The sequence below is a fragment of the Gracilinanus agilis genome, chromosome 1 (genome assembly GCF_016433145.1).
Source record: "Gracilinanus agilis isolate LMUSP501 chromosome 1, AgileGrace, whole genome shotgun sequence".
Lineage (NCBI taxonomy): Eukaryota > Metazoa > Chordata > Mammalia > Didelphimorphia > Didelphidae > Gracilinanus > Gracilinanus agilis.
Genome location: NC_058130.1, coordinates 191,880,959 through 191,908,917, shown reverse-complemented (window position 1 = coordinate 191,908,917; position 27,959 = coordinate 191,880,959). Strand labels below are relative to the sequence as shown.

At 35.6% G+C, this 27,959-nt stretch overlaps 1 protein-coding gene across 1 annotated transcript in view; it reads right to left on the bottom strand.

Moving 5' to 3' along the window:
* CFAP95 (cilia and flagella associated protein 95) overlaps positions 1 to 27,959 on the bottom strand; it is a 76,861-nt gene that overhangs the window by 20,067 nt on the left and 28,835 nt on the right. The window contains exon 2 of the mRNA XM_044657366.1: positions 10,011 to 10,122. Coding sequence (XP_044513301.1) covers positions 10,011 to 10,122 — 112 coding nt within the window. The remainder of the gene's footprint in view (positions 1 to 10,010; positions 10,123 to 27,959) is intronic.

Genomic DNA, 27,959 nt, shown 5'->3' with positions numbered 1-27,959 from the left:
TATATTTTAACTGAAGTCTTCCTGACTCCAGACCCAGCACTCTATTCACTCTAGCTACAGAAGGCAGACCTGAGTTCAAATACAGATTGAGACACTTACTAATTGGGAATTAGTAATTCCAGGGAAATCCTAGAAATTGGGAGATTATTGTGGCAAAATCATTAGGGTTAAGGTTGAAATTGTCTTGGATATTTTTGCTCAAATGTTTTTCTTCATCACAAGGGAGAGTTCAATTTGGGGGTAGAGGGATTTGAAATGACTATGATATGTTTTTTTAGAAGCATCAACAATTTTAAATATGGGACTCCTTAGGCTCCCTCCTCCCACTACTAACCAGACCATAGGGAGAATGTATCCCAGCCCCTATCCCTAAAACAGACTGAAGGCTCCCAAATGGCAGCACATCTTCAGCTCACTCTTTTCACTCCTTCTATCTCCGAACAGAAAAATGAGGAGAAAATAAAAGAAAACCTGCAACTCAATTTAAAAAAAAAAAAACTTCTGCAATGAAATATAAATTGAACAATTGATAGTCAGGATGGAAGAAGTTCCCATGGAGAAATAAAATTGGAAAACAAGCATATTAAATGAATTAAAGCAGGTCTTGAAAGCAGGTTTAAAAAAAAACACACAACCAATAGGGAAAGCAAGAACTCAAGGAGTTACAAACAACATCTGAGTTCTACAAACATCTATGACAGTAGAATATAATAAAATCAAGAGGGGCAGCTGGGTGGCTCAGTGGATTGAGAGCCAGGCCCAGAGATGGGAGGTCCTCGGTTCAAATCTGGCCTCTTTGTGACCCTGGGCAAGTCACTTGAGCCCATTGCCTACCCCCTTACCACTCTTCTGCCTTAGAATAAATACAGTATTGGTTCTAAGATAGAAGGTAAGAATTTTTAAAATAAAATAAATTTTAAAAAAATTTAATAAAAATAAATCAAATTGATGAGAAAACCAATTCACATACCTAAAAACAATTAAAATATATAATATAAAAGAACAGATTTGGAAGATACAGAAAGAAGTAAAAACATGAGATAAATTGGAATCTCAAAAAGTACCAAAAAGAAAGAAAAAAGTTAGACATTATGTGTGAGGATCTGATAAGAGAAAATTTTCCAGTGTACTAGACCAAACAAGCTTCTATAAGCAGAGAAAATACATAAGAAGCCAGCAAGGAGAAATATGAACTTGACTGACTAAGCCACATAAGTGTAAACTGGCAACAGAGTATCTCTTCAACAAGGTGACATCTTTAAAATAATTAGCAAATAAGGAAACTCTAAGAATTTACATTCTATACAGAGCAAAAGATGTCTTATCTCTTTGGTGTCCCAAGTCTCATAAAGAAAAACAGTGTTTAAAAGTTGTTATGCAAAAGCCAGTAAAGAAAATCAAAATGAAGGAAATAACTTTGGAAAGGGGTGGGGGATAAGAAGGGAAAAGTAAAGATTATTTTATCTTGAGTATAGGTACAGGTAAAGGCTAAGCTAATGAAGATCTGGGAAGGATAGGGTATTTCTTTTTTTTTTTTCAGAAGGATTTGACCAATACATGAATAACAATTTTCCACATAAGTTTTCTGAAATTAGAGTACTTAAATCACATCCCTGAGATGAGGCAGGAGCAAGAAGGCTTTGAAAAGTTTAACTCCATAAAACTAAGTAGAGAACTCTCTGACAAAGAGAAAAAGGAAGAGAGATGTTTTAGACTTTGATTATATCTTGCTATGAAGTGTAGACATGCCCACTGGCACCTTAATGGGAGAATTAAAGATGTTTCCTGGGTCTTGAAGATTTGTCAACCCCGTCACAACTCATCAAGATTGAACAAGTCAATGAAGATGACTAGAGATAATTTGGTTAGCTTAGGCATCTATGGGTCAGAACCATCCCTTTTATTAGGTCTATAAAAGGTGATAGACAAACAAAGGGAAATAGAAAAATACAGAGATTCAGAGATCAGAGCTTTTGGTCCCTAAGAGTGACTTTGATCCTTGGACGTTTCCTGTAAATTACCACAGTCCCCTTAGGGACCAATCAACTAACTCCTCCTTCCCTTCTTTCCCCTCACAATCTTCCCCATCATCCCCAGAGATGGCATCTATGAAGAGGCAGCAGCATCAAAAGATGGCAGCAGCCTATGGAATAATAAGAGTTCCTGAACCATGACATAAAGCGACAGCAACACAGAGACATATTATAGCTAGACATACTCTCAACCATTTGGTCCCAAGAAGAATGGAACCATGTGGTCAAGTGGTAGGAGTTCCTCAAGAGAAAATATCAATTTTCTGGAAAGTTCAGGGACCCAGCTGTCTAGAAAGAGAAGTGAGGAGTAGGGGCAGTCCCTGAACAATGCTAAACCCTTGGGGAAAGGAGGATTGAGTACACAACCTTATAATTAGATAATCAGCAAGAAAATGAGCTATGATAGGGGAACAAAAATCCTGCATAGTACCCTCTGATACTATTAGAGTTTATTCAGCTGGCAAAGGTCCTATGGGAAGGGAGTCTTCTTTTTAACAACCCCAAAACTATTTCCTTCCAGAGGAATTCAGGATTTTAGAACAAACTGCAAGTCAAAAAGTCTACATGGATCCCTGGGGTAAGGAAGAGATTTATTGAAATGTCAAGGCACTGTCTATCTAGCCACTCTAAGTTCATTTCCATTTGGATGCATTCAAGCCCTTCAGCTAACAGTTATATGGAACCCTAGAATGAAGAATGGGTTCAATGGAACTTTGGAGCTTGCCCCTCTAGCAAACTCAAATTGATTTCCTTTCTAAGAAAAGCCCCTAAATGTAGAATAATGCTGTCAATCTGGAGTAAGGTGAGACTTCACTGGAGGAATTCCCTCAACTGCATATGAGTTTTTTATGGATTTCGCATTTTTCTTCAGCATAAAATAAAAACATTCTTATACCTTATATGTACTTCTACCTTGAGTATTCACATGGAATTAAGTACTCATATGGATACTCAACCTTGAGTATTTATATGGAGTTCATCCAATGACATCTGTAGAGCCTGAGAAATGAAAATTTTGAGATTTCCCAGATAAATCTCTAAGCATGGGGAAAGAAAGAAAGAAAGAAAGAAAGAAAGAAAGAAAGAAAGAAAGAAAGAAAGAAAGAAAGGAAGAAGATTTTGGAGAACACAGCCAAAGTTGAACCCATTCCGTGTAAATTTACTCCTTGGAGTCATAAGTAGTTGTATTTAAGGAAGAAGAGGAAAAGAGTGTGTGTGTGTGTGTGTGTGTGTGTGTGTGTGTGTGTGTGTGTGTGTGTGTGTTGTAAGAAGTTTGTATGCTGGGAGTTTCTAGCATCGGTAAAATTACAAGTCCAGACTAAAAAAAAATCTCTAAAAACAAAATTCCAATTAAATTGCTTTTCAAATTCACAAGGCTGATTTTGTTTTCCTGTAGGTCAATGGACCATTCATGAAAAATGTTTCCTCACTTCTGCTTTAAATAAATTTCTAGAATATATACTTAAAATAATCTTATAATGTAAGATATACAGGTCTAAGATTATAGTGGTCAAACTGACATTTTGCAATTATAGAAAACTAATCCTAAAAAATAAATCAGCATGTATTTATTATAGATCATAGTGATGGAAGTCACCTTAGATACCATCAAGATCATTTTACAGATGAGAAAACTGAGCTGTAAAGACATTAACTAATTTGTTCTATTAGCATATATCTGAGGTAGGATTTGAACTCAAGTATTTCTAAATCCAAATTCATCTCTCTCCATTACTTTGGGCTGCATCTTCAAGTCTAAATTGTATCATATTTGGAATCTTGAACCTTAAATGTCATCATTTACTTATTTATTAATGAAAATTCACTGATATTTATTACTTGACATTGTAAAGGATGCTGTCACCAAGGTCTGACCCTAACTCAGTTATATGACTAGGAAATGTTCATAAATCAAAGGGTCAGCTCCACCTTTCCAAGATTAGACAGCTCTCAGGGGCTCCTAATTGTCTATTAGGCCTTCAAAGAGTTGGTTGTCACTCATCCATTGGCTCTACCCTTAAATAGTGGTATTATTTTTCTCATTAGTCTAGGGATTTGTCATGAATTACTGAACCAAAGCCTAGATTGATTTTTATCCTGTTTTAAGATACACTATTCCACTATGTTCTTTGCCCCATTGCTTCTTCATAACCAGGGCAGAATACAGAAAAATTATGAACTCCCCAATATTATATGAAATCCCCAATATTATAACATTGGTAATGCAGCCAGTTCTTGCACAGGAATTCCAATATAAATTTTTTAAATCAGAAATTAATAAATGCAAAAAACATCAATATAACCAGCATACACATTCTAAAACCCAACCACTCATCCATAGTTCCTCCATAGTTCCATACCCCAAGTCCAGCATCAAATCAAGAGGTTTAGTCCTCCCTCCCCTGCCAAATTCCAATAAGGAGTCAGCAAGGTTTCTGCTAAAAAATTAAGTTGTTTGGGGTTTTTTTGCCCATTCATAGCAAAACTTCCATAGTAGATCAGTATCCAAAATGTTACGCCCTAGAAAATCAGAGATCTCTGCTGGACTCTTCTGAAGGTGGCACAAGTGACTCCTCAGGCAGGTGGAGTTGAGCTTCAAGCCCATCTCAAATAATTGTGGCTCTGCTCCCAGGTTCCAGCACTTTAAGGTGAGAGCAGACATATCAACGGATGCAAAGTAACATGAGCAAAACCAGGAAAACATTGTACACAGTAGCAGCAATATCGTAATGCTGATCTGCTATAAAAGACTTAGCTACTCTGATCAATGCAATGATCCAAGACAATTCCAAAAAATTCGTGAAGAAAAATGTTATCTACTTCCAGAGAGAGAAACGATAAACTCTGAATGCAGATTGAAACACACTTTTTTCCACTTTCTTGGTTTTTTTTATTTTCTATAGCTAATATGAAAATATGTTTTAAATTACTTCCTTTATAAAATCATGTCACTTGCCTTCTTGATGGATGGGGAAGGAACCGAAAGGGAGGGAGAAGATTTAGAATTCAAAATAAATAAACAGTTTTAAGGTGTGGCACAGTAAAAGGTCATTGGACCTATGTCTGAATCCCAGCTAGACTACTCTAGTAACATGACCTTAGGCAAGTCACTTAATGTCTCAAGACCTCAGTTTTGCATCTTGATTAAATCAAATTAAATCAGAGTCAATAAAATCATCCAGCTAGATGATCTCTGAAGTCTCTTCCACCTCTGTGATTCATGAGATTCTGAGATTTCAAACTCTCCTTATATACTCGAGATCTCATCAGTACTGGGTCTTCTTCCATTAGAATGGATAGCAATCCCTCTATACCTCCTGTGTGATTCTTATCCTTTTCTTTGCAGAAAATGAATTAGGAGGAGCCACCTAATGTGCTCCCTCTGTTTTTCACAGACATCTCAAGTGTATCCATCAATCTAATGTCTCAGTTTTATCATCAGCCTGAGCAGTTCCAGACACACAATGTTCTTGATGGTATAGTTTAACCCTTCTTCTCTGACACTAATTATTGCTACTATGTTATCACCTGCATACAACGCATGTCATCTTTTCTAGATCACTTTCTTGACATACATTATCTTTCAACCTTAAAACCAGGCAAGCAACATTTACATTGCTCTACTAAACCAATCATGCATAAAATTCTGTAGAATAGATGTTTGTTTCTATTTGAGTTCAAAAACAAACATGGGAGGAAGGGAGTGGGGGGAGACCCAAGGCCCTCCACCCCCAAAGAGACTGGAGGAGGGTACAGGCTTATGTAGTGTTTCAATAAAAGGGGAAGGGGGTGATGGGACAATGTGGGAAACTTCTGACCAGCACAAGAAATATACCGTCAGTCTTTTGGAATGTACTCAGATGTAACTTCAATAAGACAGAAGAAATCATGGGCACTGTTCAGAGGATGCAAACCTTTTCAGGACAGAACATTGCAAAGTCACTTTAAGGTATATGTCACCCTTCCATAATCTTGATGTTTCCAGACAATTATAAACATCACAAAAGTCATTAAAAAAATCTGTTAACCTTTGACATTTCCCTCATTTTGGCTGAGGGGATATTTGCCTCTGATGGCCAAAGAGGAAAAACTTGGTGGGTTATAATTTTTAGTCACAATCTTAAATACGAAGAAACAAAAAAAAAAGAACAATATATCTCATTTGATTATTTTTTAGCCCTTACCTTCTATCTTAGAATTAATACTGTGTACTGGTTCCAAGGCAGAAGAACATTAAGGGCTAGGCAATGGGGGTTAAGTGACGTGCCTAGGATCACACAGCTAGGAAGTACCTGAGATCAAATTTGAACCCAGGACCTCCTGTCTCTGGACCTGGCTCTCAATCCACTAAGCCACATAGCTGCCCCCTAACTCATTTGATCCTTACAACAACTCTGGCATGTATGGGCTATAATTATTGCCATTTTACAAATGAGGAAACTGAGGCTGAGAAAGGGTAAATGACTTGTCCAAGGTCATAGAGCTGTATTTGAGGCATGATTCAAAATCAGGTCTTCCTGACTCTGTGCCTGGAACTCCAGCCTTGAAATTTCTTTTTCCAGAAGGATCAAAGCCATGGCAGAGTTTATTCACCTAACTTCCTACAGCTGGAGGTTAGATAGCTAAGAGATATAGAATGGAAGGAGTATAGTGAGAAGATACCAAAGGCATAAAAAATCTTGGATCTCATTAATAATTTTTAAAAGCCATCAAGAGAATATCATCTGCTATTCACCTATATGTCTACTCTCTCACCTATACAAATTTTTATGAGACTCCTCTACCCATACATTAAGAGCATCTTTGATAAGGTCACTAGTAGACAACATGCAGAATATCACAAGTGATATCCTTTAGTGGACTACCATATTTTCATCATCTCTCAACTGACTGAGGATGTAAAAGACATATGACCTTGTCCTTATTGTTTGTTGATTATGAAAAAAGTATTTGATGTAATAGAGTAAAATGTTGCCTTACAGAATTTCTTCCCACAAAGTGCTTGCCACACATACCTCAGAATAATTCAAGATAATATTTTTCAACCACCTTCTGACCATAAATATCAAGCATGGCATATCATAGCAAGGCATGCTAACCAAAAGTGGAGGAGATTCAAAACAAAGTTCAAGTGGAACAGGGATTCCTGGTAAAGGGTGAGAGATCCCAGAAGTTCCTATTCGGGTATTACTTTGTGCAGATCTCCTGCAAGAGATCTGGGAAGAGAAGATGGGCTGGTCACATGGTAAAGGTAAAAGATGGCAAATGGATTCTAATGGATGATGTCAGGAGAAAATGAGGAATGCCATTAGCACATTGGGTAGAACTTCTGTGGGGAATTTAAGAGCTTACAGACAAGAGGCACACAGTATAGGTAGTCATAGATAGATTACCATTTATATCATTGGAGGGAAATTGATGAGATCCCAAATTGGTTTGAGCATCTGGATAAGATTTTATCATTTCCCCCTAAGAAGGAGAGACAAAACCTAAAAAACAACTACTATCAAGGATTTATTCCACCTTAACGTTCCTAAAGCATAACTTCCTACTCAAACATCTTTAGCTGTTCTCCATTGTCTACAGAATAAAGTTACACTCAAACTATGTCAGAGCTGGAAGGGGCTTTGATATCCATCTTGTTCAGTTTATACCTAAAGAAAAATTATCTGTTCTATGGTGTGATCTAGAATTCCTTTACCATCGTGGTTGATCAACTCAGGTGCTCTCCAGTTTATGAATGTTCTTCCTAAAATATGGTGCCTTGGTAGAGTCTGACCAGGGAAAAATACATAAGAACTATCATCTCCCTGATCCCCAACATCATAACTATGGTAATGCAACCAAAGACTGCATAACAATGGTTTGTTGCAAACTGGCAAAAAATTTTATAATAAATTTCTCAAATATAGAGAGAGTGAAGTCAAATTTATAAGAATACAAACCATCTCACAATTAACAAATGGTCAAAAGATATGAACAATCAGTTTTCAGATGAAGAAATCAAAGCTATCGATAATCATGTGAAAAAATGTTCCAAATTACTCTTTATTTGAGAAATGTAAATTAAAACAACTCTTAGATATCACCTCGCAACTAAATTGGCCAATATGACAGTAAATGAAAGTGTTAAATGTTGGGGGGGATGTGGCAAAATTGAGACACTAATGCATTGTTGGTGAAGTTATGAACTAATTCAACCATTCTGGGGGGAAATTTGGAACGAATTATGCCCAAAGGGCTAGAAAACAGTACATACCCTTTGACTCAGCAATATAAGGACTAGGTCTGTATCCCAAAGAGGGGAGGGGAGAAGGACCTACTACAAAACTATTTATAGCATCCCTTTTCATTGTAGCGAAGAATTGGAAATTAAGGGGATGTCCATCAACTGGGAAATGGCTGAACAGATTGTGGTATAAGATGGTGATGGAATACTATTGTGCTGTAAGAAATGAACGAGATGACTTCAGAAAGAGATAGAAAGACTTACATGAACTGATGTAGAGTGAAATAAGCAGAACCAAGAGAACACTGTACACACATTAACTGCAATATTGTGGAATGATCAACTATGAAAGACTTAGCTACTCTCGGCAATAAATAATCCAGGAAAATTCTGAAGGACTTAAGACAAAGTATGCTACCCATTTTCAAAAAAGAATTGCTGGAATTAGAATGCAGATCAAAGAATACTTTTTTTTACTTACTTGGGTGTTTATTTGGGGGTTTTGATTTTATATGATTATTCTCTTTAAAATGAACACTATGAAAATAAGTTTTTCATGATAATACTTGTGTCACCCAGATTAAATTGTTTATCATCACTAGGAAGGGGAGGGAAGGGAAGGAGGGAGATAATTTGGATCATCTGACTTCTGAGAACTTATATGGAAAATTGTTACTATACATAATTAGTAAAACAAAAGCTTCATAAAAGGGAAAAAACCAATTATTTGTTGTTTCTTATATTTGTCCTAGAAATATGAGTTACTCTTTTGTTGGTATTGTTATTATTATTAGATCGTATCCATCCTGAAGACAGGAATTGTATCTTCTTTATCCTTATATTCCCCTAGTCCCTAGCACAATGTAGAGTAAATATTCAATAAATATTTGTTGAATGAATGAAAATTGAACAATGCCTGAGTAAAGTATAAATTTTCTAATATTCTTTAGGAGAATTACACATCCTTCCTTAGCTCTTATATTTCTATACTACCTCTGCATTTTTTTACTCCTGTATAAAGGAATTGATATAAAATTATATAATTTGATGACCTGAGAAACATTAATTTACATCCTGTATACTCTTATTAATAGGGGATATCAGCTATTCATTTTTATCAGAATGTTCAACAACAAAAAATCAAAACAAAATTTTCTCATTAAATACTATAGCTAACATTATTTTAGGATTATTGTGAGGTTCTAGGCTTCTCTTGGGGTTCTTGGTTCACGAAGTTTCTTAGTCCCTAATGGGTTCTAAGTTAATGCAAAAATTAAATCAACCAGAACATCCAATTCCCCTAGCATCCCAGTTAATCAAGGCTTTCCTCCATAAGACATTTCCTTTATGTGGTAATTATGCTTATGGATGACATTATTTGATCCACAATGAGTACAAACCCATGAATAATTATGACATAATAAGGTTCTACCTTTTTATTCCCATGTTGAGGATTATTAAAACAAATGTTTTAAAATTACATCTTTCTCTATGTGTATTACTATAATTTTATCTTCCCTTATAGTTTTAGATAGCATTTCTAGGATTATGTCAAATAGTGATGATGACAATGATGAAAAATGCTGCTCACTTCATGAAATGTGGGAATTTGTTTTACTTAATGCTTATCTGTTACAAGAGCTTTTTAATTCTTTTGTTGTTGTTTTCAGTGGTAGGATTAAAAAGCATAAAAATAAATGCTTGATAATTAAATATTTACATGAAAATTTTTAATACAAGTTACTTACCATAGTATCCTCTGTTCCATATCTCAGGTAACTTGAATTGCACAGATTTTTGGAGCCAAAAGGAATCTGATTTATATCATAATCTTTGGGATATCCTTCTCTGTCTATATGCCTGTAGAAAAAAATTATGAATATTTGTTAAGAAATAAATTCTGTTTAGCATTCTCCCTTCTGAAATGACTTAAAATTACTGAAAAGTATTGAACACTTTGGCACTATTACTTTAATTCTAAAATATCCTTTTGCTTTATTTTTTCATTAAATCATCATCCAGATTCCTAACTTAATAATAATAATAATACTTCAAAGATCCGTGGAGGATATTTCTTCCACCAGTGCAAATCATAATTCTTTTATGGCTTAGTAGATGCAATTAATAATTTTCTGTGGTCAAAAATTTAATTGCTCCATTGCAAGTTGGTAATGAACCTCCCCAAAGTTAATTAGGCTGATCCTTAGATGAAAATCATATAGCTCATCGCCGTACTCAGACTTCCCACAATAGAGGACCTGCCAGCATTTTATACTCTGCTAGCATTGCCTGCAAGAACCCAAAGTCACAGTAACATGGTAAGATGGAGGGGGAAAACATTGGTGAAGAAAGAAGAGTAACTCATTTATATGATTCTTTAAGGTTTACAAAGTGATTTCCTTAAAACAGCTCTATGAAAAGTTCTAGATTTTACAGATGGGGAAACTGAGGATGAGGTTCAGTGATTTATTCAAGGCCACACAACTAGTAGGATAGGAACATTTAAACTCTTTCCTCCTGATAGGCCCCTAAGTTGTTGGACCCCTAGATAAAGAAATTGAATAGGACTAAGTACACTGACTAAGCCTGGGTGACCTAGGATTGAACCTAGGACAGCTTTGTGTACTGTATCCCTGGAAACTCTAGCAGAAGAGACATCATCTTGTGTAGGTTTTCATGTATCTTATGGATACCCCTGAGTCCTCCAGTCACCGTGCAGACTGTACCCCATAGATCAGTACCTTGACAGGATGCATTGTTCTCCTCAAGACTCTATGATTGGCTATCTGTTACTATGAAAATATTGCCTGTAACCATGTGGATGGCTATGTTTGTGTAATGACCACAGATTCTATAAATATCATCCCCTCCCTCAATAAAGTTGCCATTGGTGCCAATGAACATCACTAATCCTTTTGATTTGTCCATCTTTCTTCTGATCCTCGCTACCTCCCTACCCAAACGACTTCTCAGGACCCTCATAGGACCCCCCCAGAGACTGTCAGGGTTTCACTGGCCGAGCCCTGGCCTTATCATCCTCCCAACTCAAAATCCAGTGCCTTTTCTATACCATGCTGCTGCAATATGACAATAGGGTTATTATCATATTTCTGGAATAAAATTTTAATTACTTAGTAATAGATTGGACCTTGGAACTAAATTCTAAAAACAGAAAAATAGTGATGTGAAATTGACAATTTAAATAAAAATGATCATTTCCCTATAAAGCTTTTATGCATCAAAACCATTACTATATGTCTTTTTGTGTGATCCTTAATAGCAAGATGAATCCATCAGAATAACAGACTGCCCTAAAGTAATTCTCACAAAGCTTTCCCTAACCACTAAGTAGTAACAGGAAATAATATAAGAGAAAGAAAACAGGCTTACTTTTTTGCTGTGGTGGTTGTTTTCCTAGTAAGGAAAATCAGTATAATAAGTCAGGCTACCCCAACTATATAAAAAAGCACCAAAAGACCATCACACATCATACCACACACAGAATTTTAAAGATGCCATTCAGAATCTGGCTAGGCACATAGGGATCAATATCATCAGAAATTGAGAGGAACATTTGTATGAACTGAATTAGATACCAAGAGTTATGAGGCCCAACGATTCACAAAATGCCTAATACTTCTAAGTCACATCCAACATTAAACAACCAACACTTCCTACATTTCCTGCTTACTATTCTCTTTCTCCTTCCTGGCATAAATCTGGCATGAAATGATCCCACATGCCTAAGTCATTCCTTGACAAGAGAACTCCTAAAAACCCAAGTTTGTTTCAAGAGGTCATTAGGACCTTGGGTTCATTCCATAAATCAAATATATATGTACTTCCTAGAGCACATATGAATACCCGGCCTAACTCTAGAACAAGCCGAGTCTTCTAAGTGTCCTCAAGTTCAGTGTCTTCCAATAAAAATTGTTGTGAATTGATAATATAAATCTATATTCTTCCCCTCCACAGCTCCAAACCAGCTCAAAGGACCTTAAATAGACCTAAAGAAGAGTCAACAATCAAGATAACAAGTTTCTTATTAAGGTCTTACAAAGTGCTAAGAGGAAAAATAGGAATGGGAAGAGCAGCAGGACATTTGTCAAAGGCAAAGATGAACAGGAAGTAGAACTAAGGCTGCGATCTTGTGGCATTTCCCTAAGGAAGTTGACTGTCCTTCCAGCTTTTCTGACCTCTGACCTAATAGCAGCTCCTACCATTAAAGGGAACGAGTAGCAAGACCCCAAGGAAAAAGACTTTAGAGACACATTCCAAAACACCAACCAAAATCTACTTCAAGTTTTGTGGGCGATTAACTGCTAACAGTAATAATTTGCTTAAGAAGTTTCCCAAACCAGGTCACCTCCCATTGCATCAAATATCCAAATCCAGTCATATGTCTCTTTGCCAACATGCCCATACCATCTCCCCACAAGATTCCATACCTATACTAATCATCCCTACTCCAATTAGTTAATCCATCTCTTAGACTATTCTATTATGTCTTCTGAAATGCCTTTTCTTCCCTATCTACTCAAACTTTAAAAAAAAATTTCCAAGAAAGTATTCTTTCCCTTCCACCCCCCCTACTATTAAGAAGAAAAACAAAACCCCTGTTAAAAACTTGAATAATCAAAAAAAAATCCCACATTGGCCATATCCAAAAAATTGTGTCTCAATTTGAACTCTGAGTCCATCACTTCTCTGAGAGGAAATAGGTAGCAAGCTTCATCATGAATCCTCTAGAGTCATAGTTGGTTATTGGATTGATCACAAATTTTAGTCTTTAAAAGTAGTTTGATTTTACAATAGTTTTACTGTATAAATTGTTCTCCCAATTCTTCTTAGTTTATTCTGCATTATTTAATTTTACCTAGGTTTCACTAAAACCATCCCTTCGTTTCTTATAACACAATAAGTTACCTTTAAAAGTGACCAATGATCTGCTAAAGCCTAGATCTAAGAATCTATTCTCATTACTCATCTTCCTTGACATTTCTAAAACTTTTGATACTGTTGAACAACTAAGTTTCTCTCCTTTTTCTTATTGAGGTATGTATGAAGGAAAATAATGGTGAAAGCTGTGTGACTTGACAGCCCAGTTCACCAAGAGTGACTCTCCTAGGAGGGAAGACCCAGATCCATTCTTGCTCCATCTGGGAAGATTTAAAAAGAGAAAAACTGATTATCAATAAGATTCTTTCTCATATAGATTCTGAGACTCCAATCAAGGTGAAGTATTGGGGGGTGGAAAGAAAAATTCTTTCCGCCCTAGAAATTCAGATGTTCTCTGTCTCTTTCAACTGTTATACATCAGTCATTGTTTCTCATTCTTTGGAATTTCCATGTCACAAATAATGAAACACTTAGACCAAAGCAATTGTAATCAAAAGTTTCGATATCCAAGACAGTTGTGTTATTAACTGAAACAGAAAGTATAAACAAGCTTTAAAGAAAAGGAAAATTTTGGAATCCATTTCTGCTCTCTTGGGCAAAGAGAGTGAGAGGCAGTCACTTTGCCATCTGCATATGTTCTCTTTTCTCTAACCTAAGCTCCAGGCATGTCCCAAGTGATTACAGAGGGAGAAGGAGGTTCCCCACTTTCTACATCTCACTCTCTTCATTTCAGTCTTTCAAAACATCATCACTCAAACCACTGGGCAATTCTCCCCCTCAAACCAAAAGCAAAACAAAAATTTGATCACCTTGCACTATCATATATCAGCACTGAGTTCAAACTTCTACTTGCCTATTCACTTCTTGCCACTCATCCTAAAGTTTTCCCTCTCTTCTTCTTTCAGGACAAGGGAAGAACAGCCTGTGTCTTCCTGAAGCATTCTTAAGGGGAAAACCAGGGAAGATGACTTAAATATTATATGTGGGTCCAGAAGGGTGTGTAGGAGACAGGAATGACAAAAGATGAGGACTTAACAAGTTAGGGAAACTAGGTTTAACTGTTAAGGAAAATGTCTGTCGACAGAAGTGACAGTTAGGTCTAACTGTCACCCTGCCCCACATAGAAAAGGGGTCTGTGAAAATGACAAGAGGGTTTGTAAGAAATTTAATTACGGGAACTATGGTCTAAAGGATGGGAATAGGGGTTTCTACACTTCCAGACTATGGACAAACCACAGGGTCAGGGGAGGGACTTATCTACACTGAACTGAGACCTAAGCAAGGCAGGGCCCAAAGAATAGCAGGACTAAAGTGGGTATCCTCACAGCAGAGTCCTGACACACTCCAGTGATGTTGCAGCTCCTCCAGGACCACTAGCTCTACTCTTTCAGGTGGGTAGATTCTGGGAGCTAACCCAGCCCAAGTTAACCTGCAACTCAGGTTAGGATCAATAGTGTCTGCCAAAATTTCCCACAAGTAGATGACAGTCTTCCTTCAGGATCCCAGGGAATTAGGGTACAAACTCCACTTCCTCTGAGATCTCCCAGGGTCAGTTACATCCTGTCCCAACCACCATGGAGTCCATCTCAGAGAGCGAGAGGCCACACTTCCTGCTTCCCCATTCCATTTAGAATTCTTTAGCCCTTCCTGCTAGGTCTCCTAAATAATAATTAAGTAAACTTCCTCACAACAGTATTGATTATCTCGCTCTTTCCAAAGGCCTGCTCACAGAGACAGGTATTGAAGATCTTATTTCTGCCTGCAGAAACTCATCTCCAAATGCCCTGCCACACCATGATTTTGAAAATCCACAAAAGAGAGCATAATAAGTTCAAAAAGAAACACAAACAAGCTGAATGGTACTGATACTGCTGAGGTAAATTTAAATTTTACTTTTAAAAAAGTAATATGAAATAGAAATGCAGTTTCATTTTTTCAATTCAATCCCAGATTTTGTTGTTAAAAAAATGCAAACAATAAAAATCAATAACAACCAACTCAACTGCTTATTCTCTCATACCTACAAAATCTTTATGAGGATACCTACATATGACTGAGAGCATCCTTTTAAAAAATACAAGAAGGGGGCAGCTGGGTAGCTCAGTGGAGTGAGAGTCAGGCCTGGAGATTGGAGGTCCTGGGTTCAAACCCGGCCTCAGCCACTTCCCAGCTGTGTGACCCTGGGCAAGTCACTTGACCCCCATTGCCCACCCTTACCAATCTTCCACCTATGAGACAATACACCGAAGTACAAGGGTTAAAAAAAATACAAGAAGGGGAAAGGCAGACTTTTTTTTTAATAATATTCTACAGGAAACCACATCTTTATAGTCACACAAAAAAAAGTGCAAAAGATAGAAACTACAACGATGACTGATACACTATGGTAAAATCGAATGCAATGGACTTCTGTACCAGCAGCAATGCAATGACCCAGGACAATTTTGTGGGATTTATGGTAAATAACGCTACCCACATTCAGAGGAAGAACTGCCGGAGAGGAAACATATATGAAAAACAACTGCTTGAACACGTGGGATGAGGTGGACATGATTGGGGATGTAGACTCGAAACTACCACACCAATGCAACTATCAACAATTTGGAAATAGGTTTTGATCAATGACACATGTTTAAAACCAGTGGAAATATGCATCGGCCATGGGTGGGGGGAGAGCGGGGGGTGAAGGGGAAAATAGGAGCATGAATCATGTAACCATGTTAAAAATGAATATTAGTAAACGTTCAAAAAATTAAAAAAACTACAACTATGCTTAGCCATTATTGACTATAGGTGCAGCCAAATGCCATCTTAAAGGTAATTTTTCAATAAGATATCTTCCATGCATATGTCAAGATCATATAATATTCCTTGAAAAATATGACAACAGGAATAATGTTGGTCAGCCCTTAGATTTTTTTAACATCAATCATGGAATAAAAAAGCAGTCTACTTGCAGAAAGTATTAACCATTGTCATAAACAAGATCCAGACAAAAGTTCAAATGGAAATTGAATTCCCTATCAATGAATAGGATGATCCTCCAGGCATTCCTGTTTGTGGACATTATTATAGTAATTACACTAAACCCTGCAACACATTAGGGCCTACTAAATTAGATCCATAATCATCCAAAATATTTCAGCCAAACTATCTACACAGGAATTGAATGTAAGATCAAAGGTAAAGCAAAGTTATCCAAAGTCATATTATCTGATATAGTTCTAGAAACTCTAGCTATCATAGCAAAACAATAAAAAACAAAAAACAAATGGCATAAACACAGGCAAAAAGAGATCAAATTATCTCTTTTTGAAGATGATATGATGGTTTACTTAAGAGAACTCTATGAAGATACAACTAAAAAATTAACTGAAATAAACCAGGATAGTATCCGGATGTAAAATTAACTCACAAAAATTAGCCACACTCTGCATTATTAACAAACTTCTGCAGAAGATTGGGGATAGAGGAAATCCCTTCAAAGTAGTTACAAAATATATCAAGGATGTGGGAGTCAACCTATCAACTAACAATACTTAGAATTTATATGAACAGCACTACAAAACACTCCTTACAGAAATAAAGCCAAATAATTGAAAAGATCTTCATTGTACCTGCTTGGACCATGCCATATATAATATAATAATGTAACCATGTGTATAAACATATACATGAATATAGAGTAATCATTAGCTTCAGGAGCGAGCCATGGCATGGATAAATGCATATTTGTATTGTATGTATGTATGAATATACACATGTGTGTCTATGTTTGTGTGTATAATCTTTATATATATATATATATATATATATATATATACACACACACACACATATGTCTCAGCTTCAGGGGCCATTAAGAATTTTGCATTTGTTGCCACAGTCACAGCAGTATTTTATGATGATCGATTTGGTTGATATATGGAGTATATATTGGAGATGGGAGACACTGAAGATAGGAATGCCAATGAGGAGGCTACCTCAATTGTCCAAGTTAGAGGTGACGGAAGTCTAAACTCAAGATGCGTGACCTTCATAAATAAGGCAAAGACAAGTTGGCAATTAAATGGACATAGAAGGTGAAGGAAGAGGAAAGAGATTATGAACCTGGTTGGCTGGGAAGATGGTGGTGCTACCAAAATAAAAAAAGAAGTAAGGAGAGATGGATTTTTAGTGAAATATAATAGTCCCTTCTCTCTTTACATAGGCTCCCCAAAAAAGCAATACCAAATTTAAAGTACCCCATGAGTCAATACTTGCTCAAAACTTTGTTCACAGGCCACCACCAGTCATTTACTTTTACCAATCTGCCCAAGAAAATCTTAGCTTGTAACAAAATAATTAAATAGTATAATTATGTGAGGGTATATAATTACATTATACGTATATAACATAGTGAATGATAATCAAATAATAGATCAAATTATATATATATATATATTGTGTATATAATTATATGAAATAATATAGAAAATTATATTGACAGTATCTATATACAAATGTAAAACAATATATAATAATAAAACAATATATAAAATTTTATATACCTGTATATATAAAATGATTTGTATATGTGTGATTTATGATATAGTCATAATTTGCTATGGTATTTTGTATTTATTATATATATATATATTGGTTCAAACTATACACTGAAATTTACATACTTATATAAATGTATATATATACATGTTATACTATTTAATGATCATGTGTTATATATACATATACATGCATATAGAGATACACACATACATACATAGGAAATTTTCTATGAGATGATGTTCATAAAGCACTTTAGCACAATACTTAATAAATTCTTTTCCCCTTCCATTCTTCCCCACAATGTACCATCTCCTATATGGAGGTCTTTCTGATCCTCTCCACAACTTGTTAGTTATCTCTTTTGAAACTACTTTGTATTACATCAGATTTACTTACTTGTACACATGTTACAATACCCACTTTACTTAAGTTCCCTAAGGGCAGAGACTAATTTCCATCCTTTTTCCCTAGCACCTAGCCCAGTGCCTTGCATAGAGTAGGAGTTCAATAAACATTTATTGACTTGAGTTTGACCTGAAATGAGAGTTCCATAATTAAACAGTGAATGATGTGACTGCTTTGGCTTTCTCCCAGAGGATGGGTCACATGTCTTATTCTTGCCTTCACATTCCCCTCGTCCCAAAGCAACTCACAAAGTGAAAACTAATCTAGGTATTTTCTCTCTGTCATCTTCATAGTTCAAATGCTGAAAACTGAAGCTTTCAAATTTACCTATAAACTTAAAGAGTAACTCTGCTTGCTGTCAAAAAAGGCATAAACAAGGAAGAATTTATGAATATTTATATCCTAGTTTTTTATAATACAGATTTTTTTCCTCAAGAGGAATTTAGATCTTCCTGATGAATGGGAAAACTTTCAGCATAAATATGCATAACATTGATGTTCTAAACAGGATTTTTTATGTTTGATCTAATTTTTGAAATTAGAAGAATGAAAAAATGGCATTAGAATCTCTAGTTCTTCTGAGCAGGTTTTTTAGATGTGTTGGACTTTATGGCCTAATATTGCAGTATATGTGATTTCACATTTTAGAATTATTAATTGAGATTAAGAATTTCTCATCTATATTTCACTTTCTGCTCTAAGCTGCCTTTAAATGAGATGAGAATGATGTTTTTTTTTATTAGGCTCTGGTAGACATCTGCTATCTAAGGCTTCAGAAAATTACTCAGGAGAGTGAGCAATTCCCTAACATATTAGAAGCCCAAAACAAATAGAACCAAAGAAGCAGAATAAGCTTTTGACTGTCATCTTTAAAAGCTATCACAAATAAATGAAGCAGATGTCAGGAAAATATCATTTCAATGACAGATTCATCAAACCAACAAAGAAAGACTCTATCATAAAAAATAAAAATATATATCTTGGAGAGAGGGGAGACTTCTCATTTTCAAATTTTTCTAAAGGCTGTATTTTTTATGTGTCTCATATATGATAAATATGAATTACATCCTATGAATAAACTGAAGCCACAAAACAAGCCAGAAAAGGCTGTATCAGAAAAAAAAAACTAAACTAAGCTCTAAAAATAAAAGTAGCTTAGGTCAAACTGGAAGGAACATCTATCTGAATGTCTGGGTTCGTATGATAAATCTCACTAACTTAAATGATATCATCTATCTCAACAGTGAAACAGCTGTAAGTAGGAATTTTTGCATCTAAGGCAAGCACTAACAATATCTCTTGCGAAAAGTATTATGAAAAGTGTTCTCAGTTGGGAGCTGAGGGTAGGAAGGGCAGATTCCTAAGACCCTGATGGCAAACCTATGATACGCGTAGCCATTTTTGATGACACGCAGTCGCATACAGAGAAGTATGGGGCCCCATGGCAAGGATGAAACATTTGCTGTAGTGTAGTGAAGACAGTCTGTGCCAGAGATCTGCAGGCCAAAACAACTGTCACTAAGCAGGTAAGTTAAATAATTAGTTTTTGGTTTATTAAATACAGTTATATATTACAATTATTATATTACGATTATACATTTTTGTTATTTAAACTATAAATATCATGAAATCATGGGTTTTTTCTTGAAGTGACACACCACCCAAGTTATGCTCAGTTTTTTGGAGAATTTTGACACACCAAGCTCAAAAGGTTGCCTATCATTGCCTTAAGAGGAAAAAGAGACCCCCTATCCAACCCTACTGAGAAAGTCAGAAGGGATTAACCAAGGGGAGCAGGGGAGCAGGGAGATCAAAAATAGCAGGGGAGGAGAGGGGAGAGGGAATTCATTAGGCCTTAAAAAATAAAAAGAGGGGAATAAACAAACCATTGATTTAAAAGGAAATAGTTTAAGAAGAAAGGGTAGAACTAGGAGAGGATACCAAAATGTTGGGGAATACACAACTGATAATTATAACTCTGAATGTGAATGTGAATGGGATGAACTCGCCTATAAAACAGAAGCAAATAGCAGAGTGGATTAGAAACCAAAATCCTACCATATGTTGTCTACAAGAAACACATATGAGGTGGGTGGACATACACAGGTTTAAGGTCAAAGGCTGGAGCAAAAGCTTTGGGGCTTCAAATGAGAAAAAGAAGGCAGGAGTAGCGATCATTATTTCTGACAAAGCCAAAGTAAAAATAGATATGATTAAAAGAGACAGGGAAGGTAATTACATCCTGATAAAAGGCAGTATAGACAACAAGGAAATAACAGTACTCAACATTTATGCACCAAACGGCATAGCATCCAAATTCCTAAAGGAGAAACTGGTAGAACTCAAGAAGGAAATAGATAGTAAAACCATACTAGTGGGAGATCTAAATATTCCTCTTTCAGATCTAGATAAATGAAACCAAAAAATAAATAAGAAAGAGATAAGAGAGGTAAATGAAATCCTAGAAAAATTAGATTTAATGGATATGTGGAGAAAAATAAATAGGGACAAAAAGGAATACACCTTCTTTTCAGCTGTACATGGTACATTCACAAAGATTGACCATGTAATAAGGCATAGAAACATTGCAAACAAATGCAAAAGAGCAGAAATAATAAATGTAACCTTCTCAGATCATAATGCAATAAAAATAATAATTAGTAAGGGTACATGGACAGGAAAATAAAAAACTAATTGGAAATTAAATAATATGATTCTCCAAAAACAGTTAGTTAAAGAAGAAATCATAGAAACAATCAATAATTTCATTGAAGAGAATGACAATGATGAGACATCCTACCAAACTCTGTGGGATGCAGGTAAGGCAGTACTCAGGGGGAAATTTATATCCTTGAGTGCATGTATTAACAAATTAGAGAGGGCAAAGATCAATGAACTGGGCATACAAATTAAAAAACTATAAAGGGGGCAGTTGGGTAGCTCAGTGGATTGAGAGTCAGGCCTAGAGATGGGAGGTCCTAGGTTCAAATCTGGCCTCAGTCACTTCCCAGCTGTTTGACCCTAGGCAAGTCACTTGACCCCCGTTGCCCACTCTTACCACTCTTCCACCAAGGAGCCAATACACAGAAGTTAAGGGCTAAAAAAAACTAGAAAGGGAACAAATTAAAAATCCCCAGCTAAAGACCAAATTAGAGATTATAAAAATTAAAGGAGAAATCAATAAAATTGAAAGTAAAAGAACTATTGAATTAATAAATAAGACTAGAAACTAGTACTTTTAAAAAAACAAACAAAATTGACAAAGTACTGGTCAATTTAATTTAAAAAAGGAAAGAAGAAAACCAAATCAACAGTATCAAAGATGAAAAGGGAGACCTTACCTCTAATGAAGAGGAAATCAAGGCAATCATTAAAAATTATTTTGCCCAACTATATGGCAATAAATATAGCAATCTAAGTAAGATGGATGAATATTTACAAAAATATAAATTGCCTAGATTAAGAGTAGAAGAAATAGAATACTTAAATAATCCCATATCAGAAAAAGAAATTGAACAAGCCATCAAAGAACTCCGTAAGAAAAAATTCCCAGGACCAGATGGATTCACAAGTGAATTCTATCAAACCTTCAAAAAACAACTAATTCCAATACCATACAAACTATTTGGCATAATAAACAAAGAAGGAGTTATACCAAACTCCTTTTATTTTTTTAAATCATTTATTAATATTCATTTTTAACATGGTTACATGATTCAAGCTCCTACTTTCCCCGTCCCCCCCCCGCTGTCCCCCCACCCATAGCCGATGCACATTTCCACTGGTTTTAACATGTGTCCTTGTTCAAGACCTATTTCCAAATTGTTGATATTTGCATTGGTGTGGTAGTTTTGAGTCCACATCCCCAACCATGTCCTCCTCAGCCCATGCGTTCAAGCATTTGTTTTTCTTATATGTTTTCTCTCCTGTAGTTCTTCCTCTGAATGTGGGTAGTGTTCTTTACCATAAATCCCTCAGAGCCAAACTCCTTTTATGATACAAATATGGTACTGATCCCAAAGCCAGGTAGATCAAAAACAGAGAAAGAAAACTACAAACCAATCTCCCTAATGAACATAGATGCAAAAATCTTAAACAGAATACAAGCAAAAGGGCTTCAGCAAGTGATCACGAGGGTTATTCATTATGATCAGGTGGGATTTTTACCAGGAATGCAAAGATGATTCAACATCAGGAAAACCATTCACATAATTGATCATATCAACAAGCAAACCAATAAAAACCACATGATTATCTCAATAGATGCTGAAAAAGCCTTTGACAAAATACAACATCCATTCCTATTGAAAACACTATAAAGTATAGGAATAGAAGGACCTTTCCTAAAAATAATAAACAGTGTATATCTAAAACCATCAACAAACATCATATACAATGGGAATAAATTAGAAGCCTTTCCAATAAGATCAGGAATGAAACAAGGATGCCCATTATCACCTCTATTGTTCAACACAGTACTAGAAACACTAGCAGTAGCAATTAGAGAAGGAAAAGAAATTGAAGGTATTAAAATGGGCAATGAGGAGACTAAGCTATCACTCTTTGCAGATGATATGATGGTCTACTTTAAAAATCCTAAAGAATCAACTAAGAAGCTAATAGAAATAATCAACAACTTTAGCAAAGTTGCAGGTTACAAAATAAATACACACAAATCATCAGCATTTCCATATATTTCCAGCACATAACAACAGCAAGAGGTAGAAAGAGAAACACCATTTAAAATCACCCTAGACGATATAAAATACTTAGGAATCTATCTACCAAAACAAACACAGGAATTATACAAACACAAGTACAAAACACTTTCCAAACAATTAAAACTAGATCTGAACAATTGGAAAAACATTGATTACTCATGGGTAGGACAAGCTAACATAATAAAAATGACCATTCTACCCAAATTAATTTATCTATTTAGTGCCATACCTATCAAACTACCAAAAAACTTTTTTACTGAATTAGAAAAAACTATAACAAAGTTCATTTGGAATAACAAAAGATCAAGAATATCAAGGGAAATAATGAAAAAAAAAACCGTGAAGGAAGGTGGCCTAGCAGTACCAGATATTAAACTATACTATAAAGTAATGGTCATCAAAACGATATGGTACTGGCTAAGAGACAGAAAGGAGAATCAGTGGAATAGAGTAGGGGTAAGCAACCTCAGCAAGACAGTGTATGATAAACCCAAAGAGCCCAACTTTTGGGACAAAAATCCAATATTTGACAAAAACTGTTGGGAAAATTGGAAAACAATATGGGAGAGATTAGGTTTAGATCAACATCTCACACCCTACACCAAGATAAATTCAGAATGGGTGAATCACTTGAAAATAATGAAGGAAACTATAAGTAAATTAAGTGAACACAGAATAGTATACTTTCCAGATCTATGGGAAAGGGAAAATTTTAAAACCAAGCAAGAGTTAGAAAAAATTACAGAATGTAAAATAAATAATTTTGATTATATTAAATTAAAAGGGTTTTGTACAAACAAAAACAATGCAACCAAAATCAGAAGGGAAACAACAAACTGGGAAAAAATCTTTATAACAAAAAACTCTGACAGGTCTAATTACTCAAATACAAGGAGCTAAATCAATTGTATAAAAAATCAAGCCATTCCCCAATTGATAAATGGGCAAGAGACATGAATAGGCAATTTTCAGATAAAGAAATCAAAACTATCAATAAGCACATGAGAAAGTGTTCTAAATCTCTAATAATTAGAGAAATGCAAATCAAAACAACTCTGAGGTATCATCTCACACCTAGCAGATTGGTTAAAATGAAAGAAGGGGAGAGTAATGAATGTTGATGGGGATGTTGCAAAACTGGGACATTAATGCATTGTTGGTGGAGTTATGAATTGATCCAACCATTCTGGATGGCAATTTGGAACTATGCCCAAAGAGCTCTAAAAGACTGCCTGCTCTTTGATCCAGCCATACCATTGCTGGGTTTGTACCCCAAAGAGACCATAGATAAACAGACTTGTACAAAAATATTTTAGCCTCGCTTTTTGTGGTGGTAAAAAACTGGAAAATGAGGGTATGTTCTTCACTTGGGGAATGGCTGAACAAATTGTGGTATATGCTGGTGATGGAATACTATTGTGCTCAAAGGAATAATAAACTGGAGGAATTCCATGTGAACTGGAAAGATCTCCAGGAATTGATGCAGAGCAAAAGGAGCAGAGCCAGAAAAACATTGTACACAGAGAACAATACACTGTGGTAAAATCGAATGTAATGGACTTCTGTACTAGCAGCAATGCAATGACCAAGGATAATTCTGAGGGATTTATGGAAAAGAACGCTACCCACATTCAGAGGAAGAACTACAGAAGTGGAAACACAGAAGAAAAACAACCACTTGAACACATGGGTTGATGCAGACATGTTTGGGGATGTAGACACTAAATGACCACACCAATGCAACTATCAATAGTATATAAATAAGCCTTGGTTGATCACACATGTTAAAACCAGTGGAAATGTGAGTTGGATATGGGGAGGGTGAAGGGTAAAGTATAAACAAGAATCATGTAACCATGGAAAATTTTTCTAAAAAAATAAAATATTCAAATCTAAAAATAAAATAAACAGAACATCTCAACATCCTCTAAATTAACCAAACTGTGGCAAATTTCCCAATGGATCAAAGAACCTGATGACCTTCCCTAGTCCTAATACCTCTATGAATTTCCTCCACTGGAAATTTTTAAGTATCCATGTCAAAACTACTTCTTCAATTCAATCCAATTCTATTCAATAAACATTTATTAAGCACCTATTATGTACCAGGCACTGTGCTAAACCCTGGGACTAAAAATAAGAAAGATGAAGAGGAGAGGGGGAAGGAGTAGGGGTGGAGGGAGGACCAGGGAGCATGATGATCTGGGGAGTCAAAACTAAGTAGTAGAGACTTCCTCCCAAGATGGATGCCTCCAGCTTCCCTCAGGAATAATTCCTTCCCTCCTTCAACCCTCACTTATCATCGAGCCAATGATTCAGCAAAGGGTTTGAATAGGCACTAAATTGTCTGATGAAGTTTATACCAATGCCGTTATGCAATTTCCATATTCCTCATGCCATGAAAGAAGACATATATAACAAATACAACAAAAAAAGTCATGAAGGAAATAAAGTGAAAGATGGTGTACTATCTTCTGAAGTCAACTATCGAGTTCTTCAGTGCCTCTCTAAGAAAGAGATAGTGATGGATCAACATTACTGACTTCTTATAGCTTGGACAAGAGGCATTCTAGTAGCTTGGATAACAGATATCCTTAAACCAAATGATATATTTTTGATGTGTATAGTGAATATGGCATTCTTTTAGTAAACTTTGAGATAGTATTTGCAAAGTGCTTAGCAGTACCTGGTACATAATAAGAAATTAATAAATGGTTGTTCTCTCCTAATCCCTTTTTCCAGTGTTCTTAAGGTTGATGTTATTAGCATAGGTACAGAATTTGAAGAACATCAGCATCTATAGAAAATTTCTTTTCATTTGGACTTTTTCTTGAATATACATTATGAGAGTGACAAGAATTTGTGAGTATCATACACCACCTTATTTTATGCCTTGCTTGACTTTACTAATCAGTGTTCATTAATGCAAAATTACTTCCATTGTTTAATATATCAAAGTATCTTATATGATCTTAATGGATGAATTAGATATAGCTTTTTGATGATGATTTAGCATGCATTTACATAGCACAATAAGGTTTTCAAAATACTTTACAGATATTAACACATTTCATCTCCACAGTCACTCTATGACTTTGGTACTCTTATTATACCTATCTTACAGATGAGGAAACTGAAGCAGGAAGAGATTTAAGTGACTCACTAAAGGTCACATTGATAGCAAATATCTGAGCATAGGATTCCAGCTCATGTCTTCCTGACTTTAAGTTCAGTACTGTTTCCTCTGTGCCACCTAGGTAGCACTGAATCAAAGGGGTTTTTAAAATTATAAACATTAGCAATATATATGATCAGACTTTGCATTCTCTGCAGTTTTCAGTCTGAATGTAAAGGTATGGTTTCTTGCAGAGAAATATGTGTGAAACCTTGCCTGTTCTTTGAGTTTGGGGATCTTTTAAATTGTTGGTGGTTCTAAAATTTGTAATAAAAATGAAAAATGTATTTTTAAATGATAATAGAGTTATATAAGATTGTTTGTCCCCCTGTCCTTTATGTATGAATAAATCACTCTCGCAATGGTTTTAAAGGAATGAAAATGTAGGGTTATGAGTAGATAGTTATTTGATATTCTCATGATTTGGGATAATAACAAGGTCTGTAATTTTTTCCTTATACTTTAACAGCATTCTCCTCTTTCATAAATCATGAGAACTAATTCCCTAATGCTTCAAATTAGGTTGCTTCCAGCAGAGATCTCTCTCTCTCACTCTCTCTTTTTTTTTTTTTTTGCCCACCTGTATTCCTGTTTTTGTTTTCCTCAGTGTCATTTCCTTATCCACCAGCAGCACACTAGAGATTGTCATGTTCAGATGTGGTTGCTCTACTGTCACTGATGAAGAAAAGAATTTATCTTTCATTTCTTAAATATGCTTTCAACTTCATTCTTTTTTTTTTTAATTTTAAACCCTTAACTTCTGTGTATTGACTTATAGGTGGAAGAGTGGTAAGAGTAGGCAATGGGGATCAAGTGACTTGCCCAGGGTCACACAGCTGGGAAGCGTCTGAGGCCGGATTTGAACCTAGGACCTCCCGTCTCTAGGCCTGGCTCTCAATCCACTGAGCTACCCAGCTGCCCCCCTCAACTTCATTCTTAAATGTTTTTAGGATGAGCTGTTCTAATTGAATCTCATGGAAAGCTTTCCATAAATTTATTTTTTCTTTCTATTGCTTCTCAATGTTTTCTTTTGGCAATACTACCCATAATCTTCCACAATTTTCCTCTCTAAGAGTTTGTAAATGAATTTGGGTTTGGATGCCAAACATTTCTGCTATATAAGGAGATAAGATGTAAACTAGCTGAGATAACTTCCTCACTGGCTAGTATTTTGTTAATATCAATTAAAAACCTTTAGGAAATGATTATATGGACTTCTCCACTAGCAGCAATGCAATGATCCAGGACAATTCTGAGGGACCAATGAGAAAGAACACTATCCACATCCAGAGAAAGAACTGTGAGAGCGGAAACACAGAAGAAAAACAACTGCTTAATCACATGGGTTGATGGGGATATGATTGGGGATGCAGACTCTAGAGGATCATCCTAGTGCAAATATTAATAATATGGAAATAGGCCTTGATCAATGACATATGTAAAACCCAGTGGAATTGCACGTTGGCTATGGGAAGGGGGTGAGAGTGTAACTATGGAAATATTTTCATAATTAATCAGTAAAAGAAAATAAATTTAAAAAGAAAAAAAAAAACTAAGTAGTAGAACTGCTGATAGCAGGTAAAGAGTTACCTGGAAAGTTCAGATCCCAGTCCTCTCTTGATGAAAAAAGATTTTGGAATGAATTTAGAGCTTCATCCTCTTAACCCTCCAACCCAAGGGGAGAGGGAGTTGACGTGTTGAATCTCAAAAACTAAGTTGATTAGCACGACGATAAGATTTCACATAGGGAGTGAGGGAGAAGTTTGGGGCCCAATTTCCTTGGTATCATCATCTATTTTAAGAAATAAATTGGATCACAGTCCAACTACTACACATATGATGATTAAAAACTATGCCAAATTTGATTAGGTCACAAAGTGCATATCTACTTAAATGCATACATCTGAAAAGAATGTATATATCCTCTTTACATCTACTGCTCTGCCTAG